This window comes from Bombus fervidus, chromosome 1, assembly GCF_041682495.2.
Source record: "Bombus fervidus isolate BK054 chromosome 1, iyBomFerv1, whole genome shotgun sequence".
Classification (NCBI taxonomy): domain Eukaryota; kingdom Metazoa; phylum Arthropoda; class Insecta; order Hymenoptera; family Apidae; genus Bombus; species Bombus fervidus.
In genome coordinates, this window is record NC_091517.1 from 14,574,176 (window position 1) to 14,587,254 (window position 13,079).

Sequence of the window (13,079 nt, forward strand, 5' to 3'; positions counted from 1 at the left end):
GAAAAACGTGGACAATACTGTCGTTGAAAATAAGGACAATTTTTTAATCGATTTTTAAAGTCTAAATTTGTTCTCCGATCTATTGTTAATGGAACCTTTTAATCACAATAATATTAACACCAAATCAATTTCGCTACCATTGTAAAGATAGTAAATAAATTTTAAAAATATATGTATAATAATAGACGAATTAGATTCTTTTAATCTCTGGCTCTATTTAGTAAAAATCGCTCGAAATACGTACCACGAGTAACGAACACATCGCACAACATCGACAGAAAAGAAGCACTCGCGAAAGCCTAATGGAAACTAGATCAGGATCACTTTACATTACGTACCGTCGATCCAGAATTTTCAATGATAGCGTAAGTGTATGAGAACTTCTGCACACATCTGGACTGGTTGGTGAACTTCCGGTCGATGAACCTGCACGGCTTGTCGAGGACGTCTGGCCTACAGGAGTACTCGAAGAACCTCTGGGCGTTCTGGCCATCCCGATACAGCTGGACGTACATGTTTTCCCGATTTCGACCGCCGACCGGTTCCACCATTTCCTCTACCGTAGGGCAGCAATCAACTGGAAGGCCGTCCTCGCCTCCTTCGTGTCGTAGAATCATGTTCATCTCTCGATAAGTCATCCGCTTGGTCGTGTCCTCCAAGGTCTGCGTCCTACAACATTCAGACGACATGTAGACAATATTCAAACAGCCATCGAAATTTCACTGAACTATGATAGGAACTAGAAAAAGTTGAAGGCCGGTCGAAGAATTTAAAACCGGCGAGAATGCACGCCATTTAAAGCAAAACCAATCGAAGAACTTGAAATCATCGAGGCTTCGCTACGAGCTATGCTACGATACGAAGAAGAGAAGCTCGAAGGCCGATCAAGGAATTTAAAACTCGGGAGAATGCGTAACATTTCAAAGCAAAGCCAATCGAAGAACTTGAAACCCGACAGAGAACGCATAACATTTCACGCGTGCTTCTAAAAGCAAATGACTCGTGTCTAAACCACACGCGACAGAATGTAGCATAAGACAAGTGAAAAAGCCGTTCGAGAACCGATAATTCGCCCCTAATTCCGTATTCACCTGTCGAACCTCTTGTACGAGTCATTAATAATAATTAAGACAGTTCGTGACAGACAGGATAAATAATGGCGTAGCGTCGTGGAGCGTAGGAGATATACGGGCGCCACGGTTGCTGATTGAAAATTGAAATTCAGCCGTGCAAAATAGTGTCACTGGCGTGTCGATATAATTTGCGAGCGCGATGCCAAGCTTGAATGATGCCAAGGTATTTCGTCGTTCGTTCTGTTAACCGTATTCTCGATCGTATCGTCGATCGTTTTACACATAGTATGTCTTATAACAAAATTACACGCGTTTATTGATATTATAATAACAAAAGGGAGAGAAGTAACGAGGAAAGTGAAAACTTACCAGCGAGAGATATGTCCCCTGAATGGATGTTGCCTGGCCTTACGAGACGAGAAGGATAAAGTCAAGTTGTTGGCGGCAGCAAGCCGCGGGCACAGGACTGCGGTCAGCCAAACCACCTGCAAGAAAAAAGAAAAAGTTGCATTGAATCTCTAATTTATCGTTGGTTCGGTGTGAACGTTCAGTGAAAGTGCTCCAAGTTTATGTATAAATTAGTTTCAATGGAATTTATTGAAAATTCATTTTTTAAGAATCTCGAAATAAATACACGAGAAGATGAAGATAAGCCAATTAAATTCTTTTATACTTCAATTCTTTTAAACTTTCTCTAAATATTTGCATAAAAAATTAATACTTTCAAATATAACGCGATAGCTTGCTATGTTCGCTAACTTCGATGTTACGATTTCATCGAACTATTCATCGAGCAATGAATGTACATAAATCATTGAACAACCAGAAGGAGGAAGCAACGGGTAATCTTTCTCTTGAAATATCGATAAAATTGAATTAAATAGCTTATGGTGGTGAACGAATCGCGCGATCCGGCTTCTAATTCTTAGCGACAAGATATATTCTGCAATTAAACCAAAAGTCTTGGCAAAAGAGGGGAGAAAGAGAAGACGAGCGATCGTACGGAACGAAGCTGAACGCCCGAGAGGCCTGTTTTGCATAAAAATTATAAGCCGAATTAATGTTTTCACCTCTGTAAACGCGTACCAGCGCTCATGTGCGCTGCGTGACTAACACAGTGGTTTATTGCACGTTAATACCGATCCTGTATCACCGGTACTTTCTCACGAGATGCTATGGACTCGCCCTTACGATGACGAGAACACCTGAATAATACGCTCATCGTGTCCTACGAAATTTTGCATAAATCGCTTAAGTCATTGTCTGATTAAGTCGTGATTAACTTCGCGAATTAGAAATGAAATGAAGTTTTGTAAAATTTGATTAGTTTTATCGATCGAGGAGTTCAGGCGAACAGTGCTATAAGTAAGAAAATCTTCAAATTGACAAGATTTGAATTGAAATTTTAATAAAAGGATCCATATGTTCTCAGATATTAAAATATTCCATGTCACTACTAATATGAAAAATCATTTTTCTTTAAATAAATAGGTAAAGATCCAACACGTTTTTCCTTCATCTATATCGTGCTAAAAAAAAAACCTATTAATATTATTTATCTTTTTTAATGCAGATTCTCCGTTAAAAATTGTAGGCTTATTAATGAAAAATTCTAGTAACTATACAAAAATCTATTTTATTCCAGCATTGGTAACTTCTGTATTGAATTAGAAACTCAATTCGTACATTTAACGTAAATTTATGATTATTTAAAACTATGTATCAAAAATATTCCCATATTACAAGCTACTCCTACCCAATTCCATTAACTACTAGAAATCCTATTTCACAGATATTTCACTATTACAACGACTAATTATCCCATAATCCTCAATCATCGTCACATCAGAATTCTAAATTAGCGCATTAACGATCCATCGAGCGCGCGCAAATTCCCATTATCGTGCTTATCTTACGACGCTATCAATCTTCTGTAACATGCACGAGTCTCACCAATCGTCCGTAACGAATCTCCACGCCCTCCTTTTCACGACGTTCAACGAATACAGCAGCACAAATTAGAATTTCAACAGTGTCGCGCCTACGATGTTGTCTGTCTATCCCGCACAGTGGCAGGCAACGATGTCTAGAATAGCGAAGAGAGCTCGGTTTCCAGAGATTTATAGAAATGGGACAATAAAAGATAGCGTTCGGCGCCCCTGTCGTTTAATTAAGCCATCGTCCCTCAGGGTTGAGGCGGTTAACTAACTGGCGCCTCCCGTACGAGGAACTCGACGTCGCGATGTGGCCAACGCTGTTTCTGATCGGCCGGATATTCACACACAAACGGACCACACACCGAGTTCTCGGATCCTTATCGGTTTGTTGCCTCATTGCCGACCGGCCTCCTCTCACTGGCACTGCGATTTTAATCGATCCTCCTTATACGAACCGCGTCATACACGCGGCATTACGCCGACTACGACGACGACATAATGTTTATCGTTAATTGCTGACTCCACTGAAATACTGGAATAATCATCGCCAAGTGAACGGTACTCGAAGAGATACGTTTCGTGCTGATTGCGAATGTGGGAGTTGGAATTTGAGATACGGCACGAGTCGGTGGAAGTTACGAGGAAACAGAGGCTCGATTTATCGATTTTGCCAAATTTGGCCAAACGCTATTCACGTCGAATTCCTAAAAGTTTCGAGTAATTTTTTTTTAATTTCACGTCGTTAGGATATTTCGTACGGATACTTCAACCGCTTTGGGGATTTTATTAGGAAGATCAGAAAATGATAATTACTTTTTATTTTTCAGTTGTGCTTGCTGAACGTGAATTTATTGACGAACGTTGTTGTTACCACTGTCATCTACTTTTGCTTCAAAGTTTAACTTATGCAAAGTACGATCTACCCAACTCGTGTAGCAACTAAGGGCTAAAACCATCCTTCCCCCACTAAGTACTCTAAGTATATATATGTCTGTGAAAATTCTTCTTTTAGTATCCGACGACAGTGGCAATCAACACATTAGATATTTGTTAATTCGATCTTCTAAACTCTGTTACAATCGTTCACTCTGATAATTGTTTTCATTCGCAGCAAATTATAGCTCAAAGCTATTAATCTTATTCGTTAGTTATGAAATAGTTATCGTTAATAATTTGTTGAGTTTGCTTACTCGAACTTGATAATTCCATTTATTATAAAGCAGTTTTTATTCCTTGCTAAATGAATAGTCAATAATCGAGGCACATATTTTTGTTATAACGTAAATTTTAACTTTGATGTTCAAACATTTCCATAATCATAAATTGTATCATTATTCCAAGGTTCCTCTATCTTCGATGCAATAACTCAATCAAAGCCCTGAGCTTCCATCGCGTAAACCTTTCTTTAACAAGTGAAACCAAACAAAAAGCGTATTTCGGACAACGTCCACACGAGTGTATCTATGGTGACACGTTAAAAAAATCTATACAAACAGTGACGAAACTCCTTTCAGACTGAAAAGCACCACTCATTCCGGCTCATAAAGTATATTGTACCGTAACATCGTGTTCGTCGCGGATACTGTAACTCCGTTAAATCGTATACATCCCCTCACGAGCGGTACTGCGAGTCGACGACGCATTTAAAGATCCCACCAATGTGTTAGGAGGCAAGCCACGGCCCGAAACACGCTAATTAGCGTCTCGAATTCGTTGCGGAGTCGTCTTCCGCCTGATAATGAAATGCCCAGTCAGCCGGTATGCCAAGCGTATTTTCGAAAGTCGAAATTAGCCGGTCGCTCGTTGGCAGCTCGCGTACGCACGATCGTCGTGGGATATTTCCACGAGACACGTCTCTACGACGTGCTTTAGCAACGTGCACTGGCACGTTTTGAAAGACGGCTAATTTTCACCCTAATCACATCATCGAAGTGAAATTGCAAAGTGCAGTTTTCAATCGACGAGGAAATTTTTCGTGAACCATTTATTCGATGAACTAATCCTACGATGACAAAGCGTACGTTCCTATTTTTCGTATTTACGTCCATAGCCATCTTTTCTCTGTTCTAGACTTCTTTAAAATCTTGCAATTATATAGTTGTTAAGTTAAATGTTTAAAAGCCTCGTAAGGGTCTTTTTTAATTCTTGAGTGAAATTTCGATCAAACGAACGATCTGGATTGCCTGTAAATGGTTAAAAATTAAAAATAGTTAGATGTTCACGCGTAGTTCGTAGATCTCATTCTTTGCGAATATATTTCGATCTTATTAATAGAATAAAAATCACTTCATGAACTACCAGCTGATCAAACCTATTACAACGCTACTTACTACGTACTTGCAATACACAAGTCTATCATCTACTGAATACTAAATTTTATAACATCCTCCATGCTCCGCCACTTTCCTTTTAATTCTAACTGTAATTTTCCAATCATAAATTAGCATAATCTCTCTTATGCATCAAAATGACAAAATAAAGGAAAAAGAACGTGATAATTTTGCTGTGACATAGTCTATAGCTTGTAAAGATACACGTTCTGTGTCATCGATTATCGTTCTTAATTCGCAAGAACACTAAGATCGGAAAAATGTTAGAGGATAAATATTTAAGACCATCCATGTGAGACGCAAAGTATAAAAAGGCTATGAAGTATGGCATTTGAATTGCAAACTCGTTTCCTGATCATGTACCTGTAGAGGGATGAGGTTTCTTGTATGAGAAAAAATACGAGCCGATCTGCTATAAGTCAGGGAATGAGAGGTTCAATGCAACCAGTGGTTTTTACATGTGAGATACGAAATATTCGGCGGGAGGATTTATTGGACATGTACTTTCAGATTAACCTCGTAATATCAGGGTCCGGGGCAAGATATTGGGACTTGGATGAACTACCACTATAAACTTGCGATATCTCCTCGTTACCCTCTGTTGTGGTTGAACGATGTTATGGTAGGTTTGTTAGCAAAAGCTTCTACTTCTGCATTCTCGTATTTTAATAAATCGCTAAATTGTTAATGTAGTAGCAAAAACACGCTACGATCGATTATATTGTACCATTGACGTTAAATATAAAAAACACACGTTTCTGTTACTCTTTAACGTGCGAGAAAAATAAATTTAATATTAAAAATAAAAAAAATATAGTTTTTAAATGGTCTTGTAAAGAAGACGTAAAAAGCACTGAAATTAATCAATAGCTTATTAAATACCGCATATACAATATTACACGTACGTGAAACTGCTAATTTATCGTAAGAACGTGATACTTATTTCTTAATATCTTCAAATAAAATTTTATATAAACCAAAGCTTCTCACTTAAAAATTCTGTATACAATAAATTTAAATACATATTTTAATCCGATTAAAGAATCTTGTAAGGAATCTATCGTCTTCCTAATCTCCATACAATAATACTATTACCACCAGAAACGACCATCAATTATTTAAACAAAATATAAAATTTCAGGTAGCCTTGACTAAATGGAAACCAGCATTCTGTACAAGCGAGACTACTATCGATATACACATACATCCCGATATATGAACCGCGTCGTGCAGGGTAGACCGATAACATTGAAAGAGGCAACGCTGGTATCGAAAAGACGGGACCTATCGAAGTGTTTCTTTATGTCTGTTCGCGCTTGTGCACCCGCTTGGTATCTGGTTCTTTGTACTTTGGGTTACCAGTCGAAAATCAGGATTGTATGTGTACGGACACCGGATTATCTCTTACAACCAGAGTTTATGCGTTCGTGTTGTCTGTTTAGGGTATACCGTACGAAGAGGGTGTGTCGATGCAACGATTTCACGCGAAAACTTATGCTACCTGAAGAACTCGTCCGTGGTGCTCCAAGTGACGATGCAATACAACCACAAGTCGTGCCTAATGGTCTATTAAGAATACGTTGAACGAGTACGCACCGAGTTAATTTAATTCGATATACTGGATCAACGTGGTTAAACGGAAAAAGCTAATTAAGAGTTAATCCTAGAGTTGCTTGATTTTATTGCGATTTTAAAATAATGAGCATACAAGCATTTTGTAGGTGAAGAGTAGATGGAATAACGGGGAAATTTTTTATCGAGTCACTTCGTTTTACGTGAAAATGCATCATTTCTGTAATTAACGCTTTTATTGAAAGAGAAACAGGTATTATAAGTAGTCATTAAAATGATTAAAGATAACAATTTTGAATAGAACGTTCTTAAGTAAAATAAGATTTGCTTTCTATGAAATATCAAAGAGTATATGTAATGTACTTTCAATACGAAATACTTCTTCAATAAAATCTGAAAGACATTCAACTGGCATACAACAAAGAGGCAATAGAACTTCATCTGAAATAAAAAATAATCTATTTCTTACTCTCTGACGTAAGTCATACACCGTGCACAGCACGACACTGCATCTAATTAAACTGTCTCTTAAATCCTGCATAGACTGTCGAAGCAACAAATCTCCCGGGATAGGAAACAAGATCAATCGACACGGTTTTCACAATCTGGAAATCGTTCCACGGTTTCCTAGCTGCCCGTTTCAACCAATGAAATCACATCACGACCAACTCACCTATCAACCATCGAAATGGCTACCGCCTACAATTTTTACTCCTTGAGATCCTTGGCATCGTTTCGCGTGCAACGCGCGACAGGGCGACGAATTTCCAGGTCAGAGAATGGAATTCCGTATGATGGATCGCCACAACCGATATCGGCCACGATTATCATACAATATGATACGCTCGTCGATCGATCGGATAGCGTAACGCATTTCTACGGCGATATTTCCGATTTTACTGCGCCCGTCCTGAACCGGAGGCGGTAGTTACGAGCGTTGGACATTCTCTGCCACCATTGGTCCGTGATTCTTTTTAACTCACCAGCCGGCCGAGCTGCGATTGGATAGACGTACGGCAATAATTTATAGGTCTCCACGAGCCTCAACGTTTCACCGTAGAGCTGAGAACTGTTCCGTTATATGGCAAATAACCGGAGATAGACGCGCGTATACACCCGTGGCTCTCGATATACGCCGCCTGCCTATCGTAATAAGCTTGTCGTATCGTAATAAGGTGGCGGTGATTTGAATATATCGCGTCTACGACATCGTTGGCTGCGACGAAAGGTCTTTCGAAATGTGCATAAAAATTTTACGCAATCCCCGTCGTCCCTGTTTCGCTTTTTGCGGCGGATCGACGCGTGGAACGTGAGAAAATCATAGACACGCCTAATTGCTATGTTGCCACCAGGATACGACGACGGCGATGCAATCCATTGTTAAATCAATTTTTGTCGCCTTTATCTTCATGGTTTATGACAAGCTATTTCCTTTGCCTCTCATCCAATATCGAATGCTTTACGCGTCTGTATTACTAGTTGTTAAAGATTTCTAGTATTAAGTATCTACTTTTTGCTCGTTGTTGATAATAGAAAAATATCAAAATCGGACGAAAAGTTTAAATTTTAGAACGTGATCTGAGAGCCCCTTAGCTCCTATTTCGATAAACAAAGAAACGAAACTTAAAACATTGGTTGTGCTCCATGAACAACATAATTAATAAGTTTAATGGAACTAATTGAATTAACATGGTCAAATGTCAAGCTGTAGATATCAAGATATTTTCATACTATTTGATACAACTCGAATAATCTTCTAAGTACAATATCTTTAACTTCGTAAATTACCGATATAGACTGAAACAAAATACATGGTTGATCGTAAAAGGTCGAGTATTAATAAAATTGTAGTTGAGCCGCTGAACTAATAGTACATAATAACTTACTATCATAAATCACTTGTCCAACCATGTACTTTAGTAGTAAACTTCGATTATGCTAATCGTACACTCTAATCCTTCCTAAGTATTAAGTTTATTCCCTAGAAGCCATATAACCGTAGACGTAACTAGTGTTAAGATCCGGCAACCGAAAATGTCAGTGGCAGAACTTATTAACCTTTGACAACCTGCGATCACACGATGAGCCGCAGAAAAGGCTCGATCTACGGACGTGTATCGCGTTCCGCAACCGCAACAGCTCACAGACAGTGGAAAGAAGTCGTCGATTATGCATGTAATCCGTTGTAAGGAACTTTCTCCGGTCGAGTATGCATATATTAACGAAAGATCGGTGGCTCGTTACGCGAGAAATAAAAACCAAGGTGCAAATTAACGGTAGTAAACAGATACGTACACACGGCAGGACCAATTAGCGTAATAAGAGTTGTAAAGCGTGTAGAACGCGGAACGCATCATAAATTCGCGAGCAGACCGGGATAGAATTTCGAGTCGTCGATAAATTTGTCAAGCAGGCCGTTAATTGGTAACCGACTTACATACATACACCTAAATACGTGTTTGCTTAAACTAATCGAATAAAATAGTGGAGGAAAGCAAGGTTTCTTCGAGTATGGTACACTGTCTTCTTTTTCTTCTTTTTTTTTTCTCTTTTTTTTTTTTTTTTTTAGATTTTAAACTTTTACGATGATTAGATGATCGAAGTTGTATGAAACTCTCAACGTCTATGATGTGGTCGACGTGGTGATGGTTGATTGTTGAGGATTCGTGCAAATGCAGTTACAATGAGCGTTGAATTAAATGGAATGGCTTTGAAGTGAAGCATCCTCCCATCTTGACGCGTTTTGTCGTGTGCAAACGTTAATAGCGGTTTACTGGATAAACTCGTGATAGAATTCGAAACTCGTGTTTATTGAACGTCAATGCAACGACTCGTATTATTAGCATACTCTTTGTGCATCTGCCACGAGCGAACGCACTTGTGACTTATAGCAGTTTACCGAGAGTTTCAACAACAGCCTTTTGCCATTTTCTGGGCTACTTTGTAGTATTTCCATTGTTTTATATCTCTCGTGCAAATTTGAATTAGATTTAGATTAATTGTATTTCTTTCTTTTTTTTCTTTCGTGCGAAGAAAGATATAAATCTTAACTGGTAATTCAACGTCAGAAATAAATATAGGTATAAGGATTGCTGTTTCAGAAATAATAATTGAATTAAATGTGTGTTAAGGCACGTTACATTTATTATTTATTTAAGAAAAGAAAAATATGCTGGTAACCAAAATTAGAAAAGTCAATAAAAGATAAAGTAAAAGTACAAATAGAAAGATCAAACAAAAGAAATACCTAAGAAATGAGTTCATGAAACAATTTGAATCAGAAACATTACATTCTTTATTCTGAACAGGCAATACTACTTTTCGAAGCACGTAACATAGTCTACTGTAATTTCACTTAAACAGCAGTCGAGACGAAAATTAGATGGCCTTACGGATCGGCCTATGATTTTCTTCCATAGGGAAGCAAACACGACTTGGAGCGCATGACAAACGGTAACTATCGAGAGGCTTGTTAGAGATAGAGCAACGAGCAACGGAAAGGTCCACGATGTTGAACGCTACCGGATGGTTTGTGCGTTGCACGAGGCCCCTGCGGCCTGTTTAGACAGCGTACGACGCTTCGTCGTCTCTTATGATTGACATGTATAAATATTTGGTTAGTCGCTTCACCGTTTCGTACGTGTATCGTACACGCGTAAATCCTGCACCACGTATCCTGCATACGTTTACAATAGTAAAGGTCGTTCATAAACGAGCGAGTAGGACCACATGAGATCGCAGGACACTTGTACTTCCCGACGCGACAAATTAACGATTCTTGCGCCACGCGTAAACCCACGCAGATGCCTGTGAATCGCTTCTTTTTCGTGGTTTGTTGAATTTAGAAGTGTAAAGATCGAAAACGAATCGAATTCCATGGTTTAAGCGTACTGTGACTTATCAGCGATGAAATTTACTTTTGTATGCGTGAAAGAAAGAATTTGAATATCGTAGAAAATATCAGCGTTAAGATTGAAAAAAACTATTTATAGTTGAAGCAGAAATTAATATAGAATGATTGGATATTCCTACGAAGAATATGATATAATACGATACATGATAAAAAGGAAATCTGATAAGTACATGGATGAAATGAAAGATTTCTACAGAAAAAAGGGGGAACACATATTTGAAGCTCGAGGATGTGTAACTTTGGACCTTGAAGTAAAATTTCGTTCTGCGGTACGTATGGAAACTGGTGATTACGTAAAAAAGAATTTCTACTACATACCGTAAAAATGGTCCTCGTCTCGTTCATAATTCTTATTTATGAATCTGGTTGGTTAAAAATATTTTAAGCGAACTAAAATACTGAAATTCAGTAAAATTTTAAGTTATATAATATCAAATGAGGATTAAGTAAAAATGAATTACAAGTAAAAGAAGCATATTCCCTTCAAGCTTTGAAACGTATTGTACGAGTAAATGCACTTTTTCAATAGTGAAACGTCATCCATTTGTGAAGTGATTTCTATCGAAAGAGGGTTTCTACCAAAAGCCCTTCTACAGGATAACGCGCCAGAGGCGAAAATCCACCCACGACATGCTAAATCACCGGAAGATAAAGAACCGGAACAAAGCAAACACAGGGTCCACACGAGTGGACCAACCCTCTTTTATATTTCCAAACAACGATTCGTAATATATTATTTTTAAATTCTTTTAAATTACAGGCTCGATAGCCACGATGCGTTTCGATGATAATAGCAGAAGGCGTTCTACACTAATTGTACGTGTCTGAATGATGTTCTTGTATAAATTAAAAAAGACGAAAAGGTGTAAATATCAGAGAATTCTGTTTAATTATTTATGATAGAATTATATAAAATAGAAATTTGGTTGGCATAAAAATATCTTATTAAATTCTTCATTACTCGATTCTCAAATTTTTTGTTCATACTTTGAATTATTCTAAAGATCCAAGTAGATACAGAATAACGTAATTAATTTTCATATCCACCGAACTATTCTTATTGCATGAACATTAATCTACGTTGATTGTCAAAAATTGTTACTCTTTCATAAACAGAATTTCTGACTATAAAAGTAACCAACTATAATAACATGGAAATTAATAATTATTATAAATAAATGAATTCGTGCTAATATAATGATACAATCTAATGATAAGTAGCTAAAATAAAATTTTAAAAAGACGAATATGTAATTCAAAGTTACACAGGTTTGCCACCGTGAAAATTTCGCACCTAATTTCATAGTTCCACGAATTAACAATGAAAGAACGAACTGATCGATGAGTTGAACGATGTGATGGAGATCACGAACAGTAAGAAGCACGCGTGGGTGGATGATTCAGCCGGAGGAGGCCGGCTGCTTTGAAATCGATACACAACGTCATCGCATGATTCCCAATAGAATCGAGTGGTATTTCAATCGTGGTGGCTTCGAAACCCTGAAAGACGATCTCGCCTTTTTTCCTCGATCGCAGGTGTATTCGATCGATCGTCAGGTATTCTTCGCAGGAGGCTTGGTGAAAGAGCACGCTTATTCCACTTAACCGGCGCGATATTCAAAGTATCATTATCGAGAGACACGCGATCATTTAATCATGGATTTATTCGCTACCGATCAATTAATTAGCCAATCACTGTCATTAGAGGGGCAAATTATACGCCGGCGAAACTGAGAAATTACACGATGTATTTAATCGTGACTTAATTTCCTAACGCCAAAGTTGACGCGTGCTGTCATTTTTACCCGTTGTTTTGCTCCACAAAATCACCGCGTGATCGATGAATTTTATTTTTAACGCTCGCCTTATTTCTCGTTGGCGAAATTTTCAAACCAGTATCCGAGAAGAACTCGCGTTGCTTTTGGATAAGAGCTAATGATTAATAAGTTCTCTGTAAAAAGAACATACTGTGATTTCTTTCGAAAGAAATTTCGTTATCTTTTCATCAACGAGAAACTAGCATGAAAGTTTCATAAAAGTAACTGGATGCTATAGCATAGTGTTGTTAGACTCGCAATCCCCCTCATTCTCATGATTGATCGATTTTTCTTACTCGCTGTTACACCTCTGCTAGTCATATTATCCCATTGTCTTATAATATCGAATCACACGAATAACACACGTCGTGTGATAATATTGGCAAACACGGGTCGCGTTCATGACAAACGCACAAAGTGTTATGTTTCGATATGAT

General features: G+C 38.0%; 1 protein-coding gene across 4 annotated transcripts in view; it reads right to left on the reverse strand.

The window, feature by feature from the left end:
- LOC139987277 (uncharacterized) overlaps nucleotides 1-13,079 on the reverse strand; it is a 113,328-nt gene that overhangs the window by 671 nt on the left and 99,578 nt on the right. For all 4 annotated transcript variants that reach the window (XM_072003363.1, XM_072003390.1, XM_072003380.1 and 1 more), the window contains exons 3-4: nucleotides 1,443-1,558; nucleotides 339-669 (exon numbers count right to left, since the gene is read on the reverse strand). In XM_072003363.1, the coding sequence (XP_071859464.1) occupies nucleotides 339-669; nucleotides 1,443-1,558 (447 nt within the window). The remainder of the gene's footprint in view (nucleotides 1-338; nucleotides 670-1,442; nucleotides 1,559-13,079) is intronic.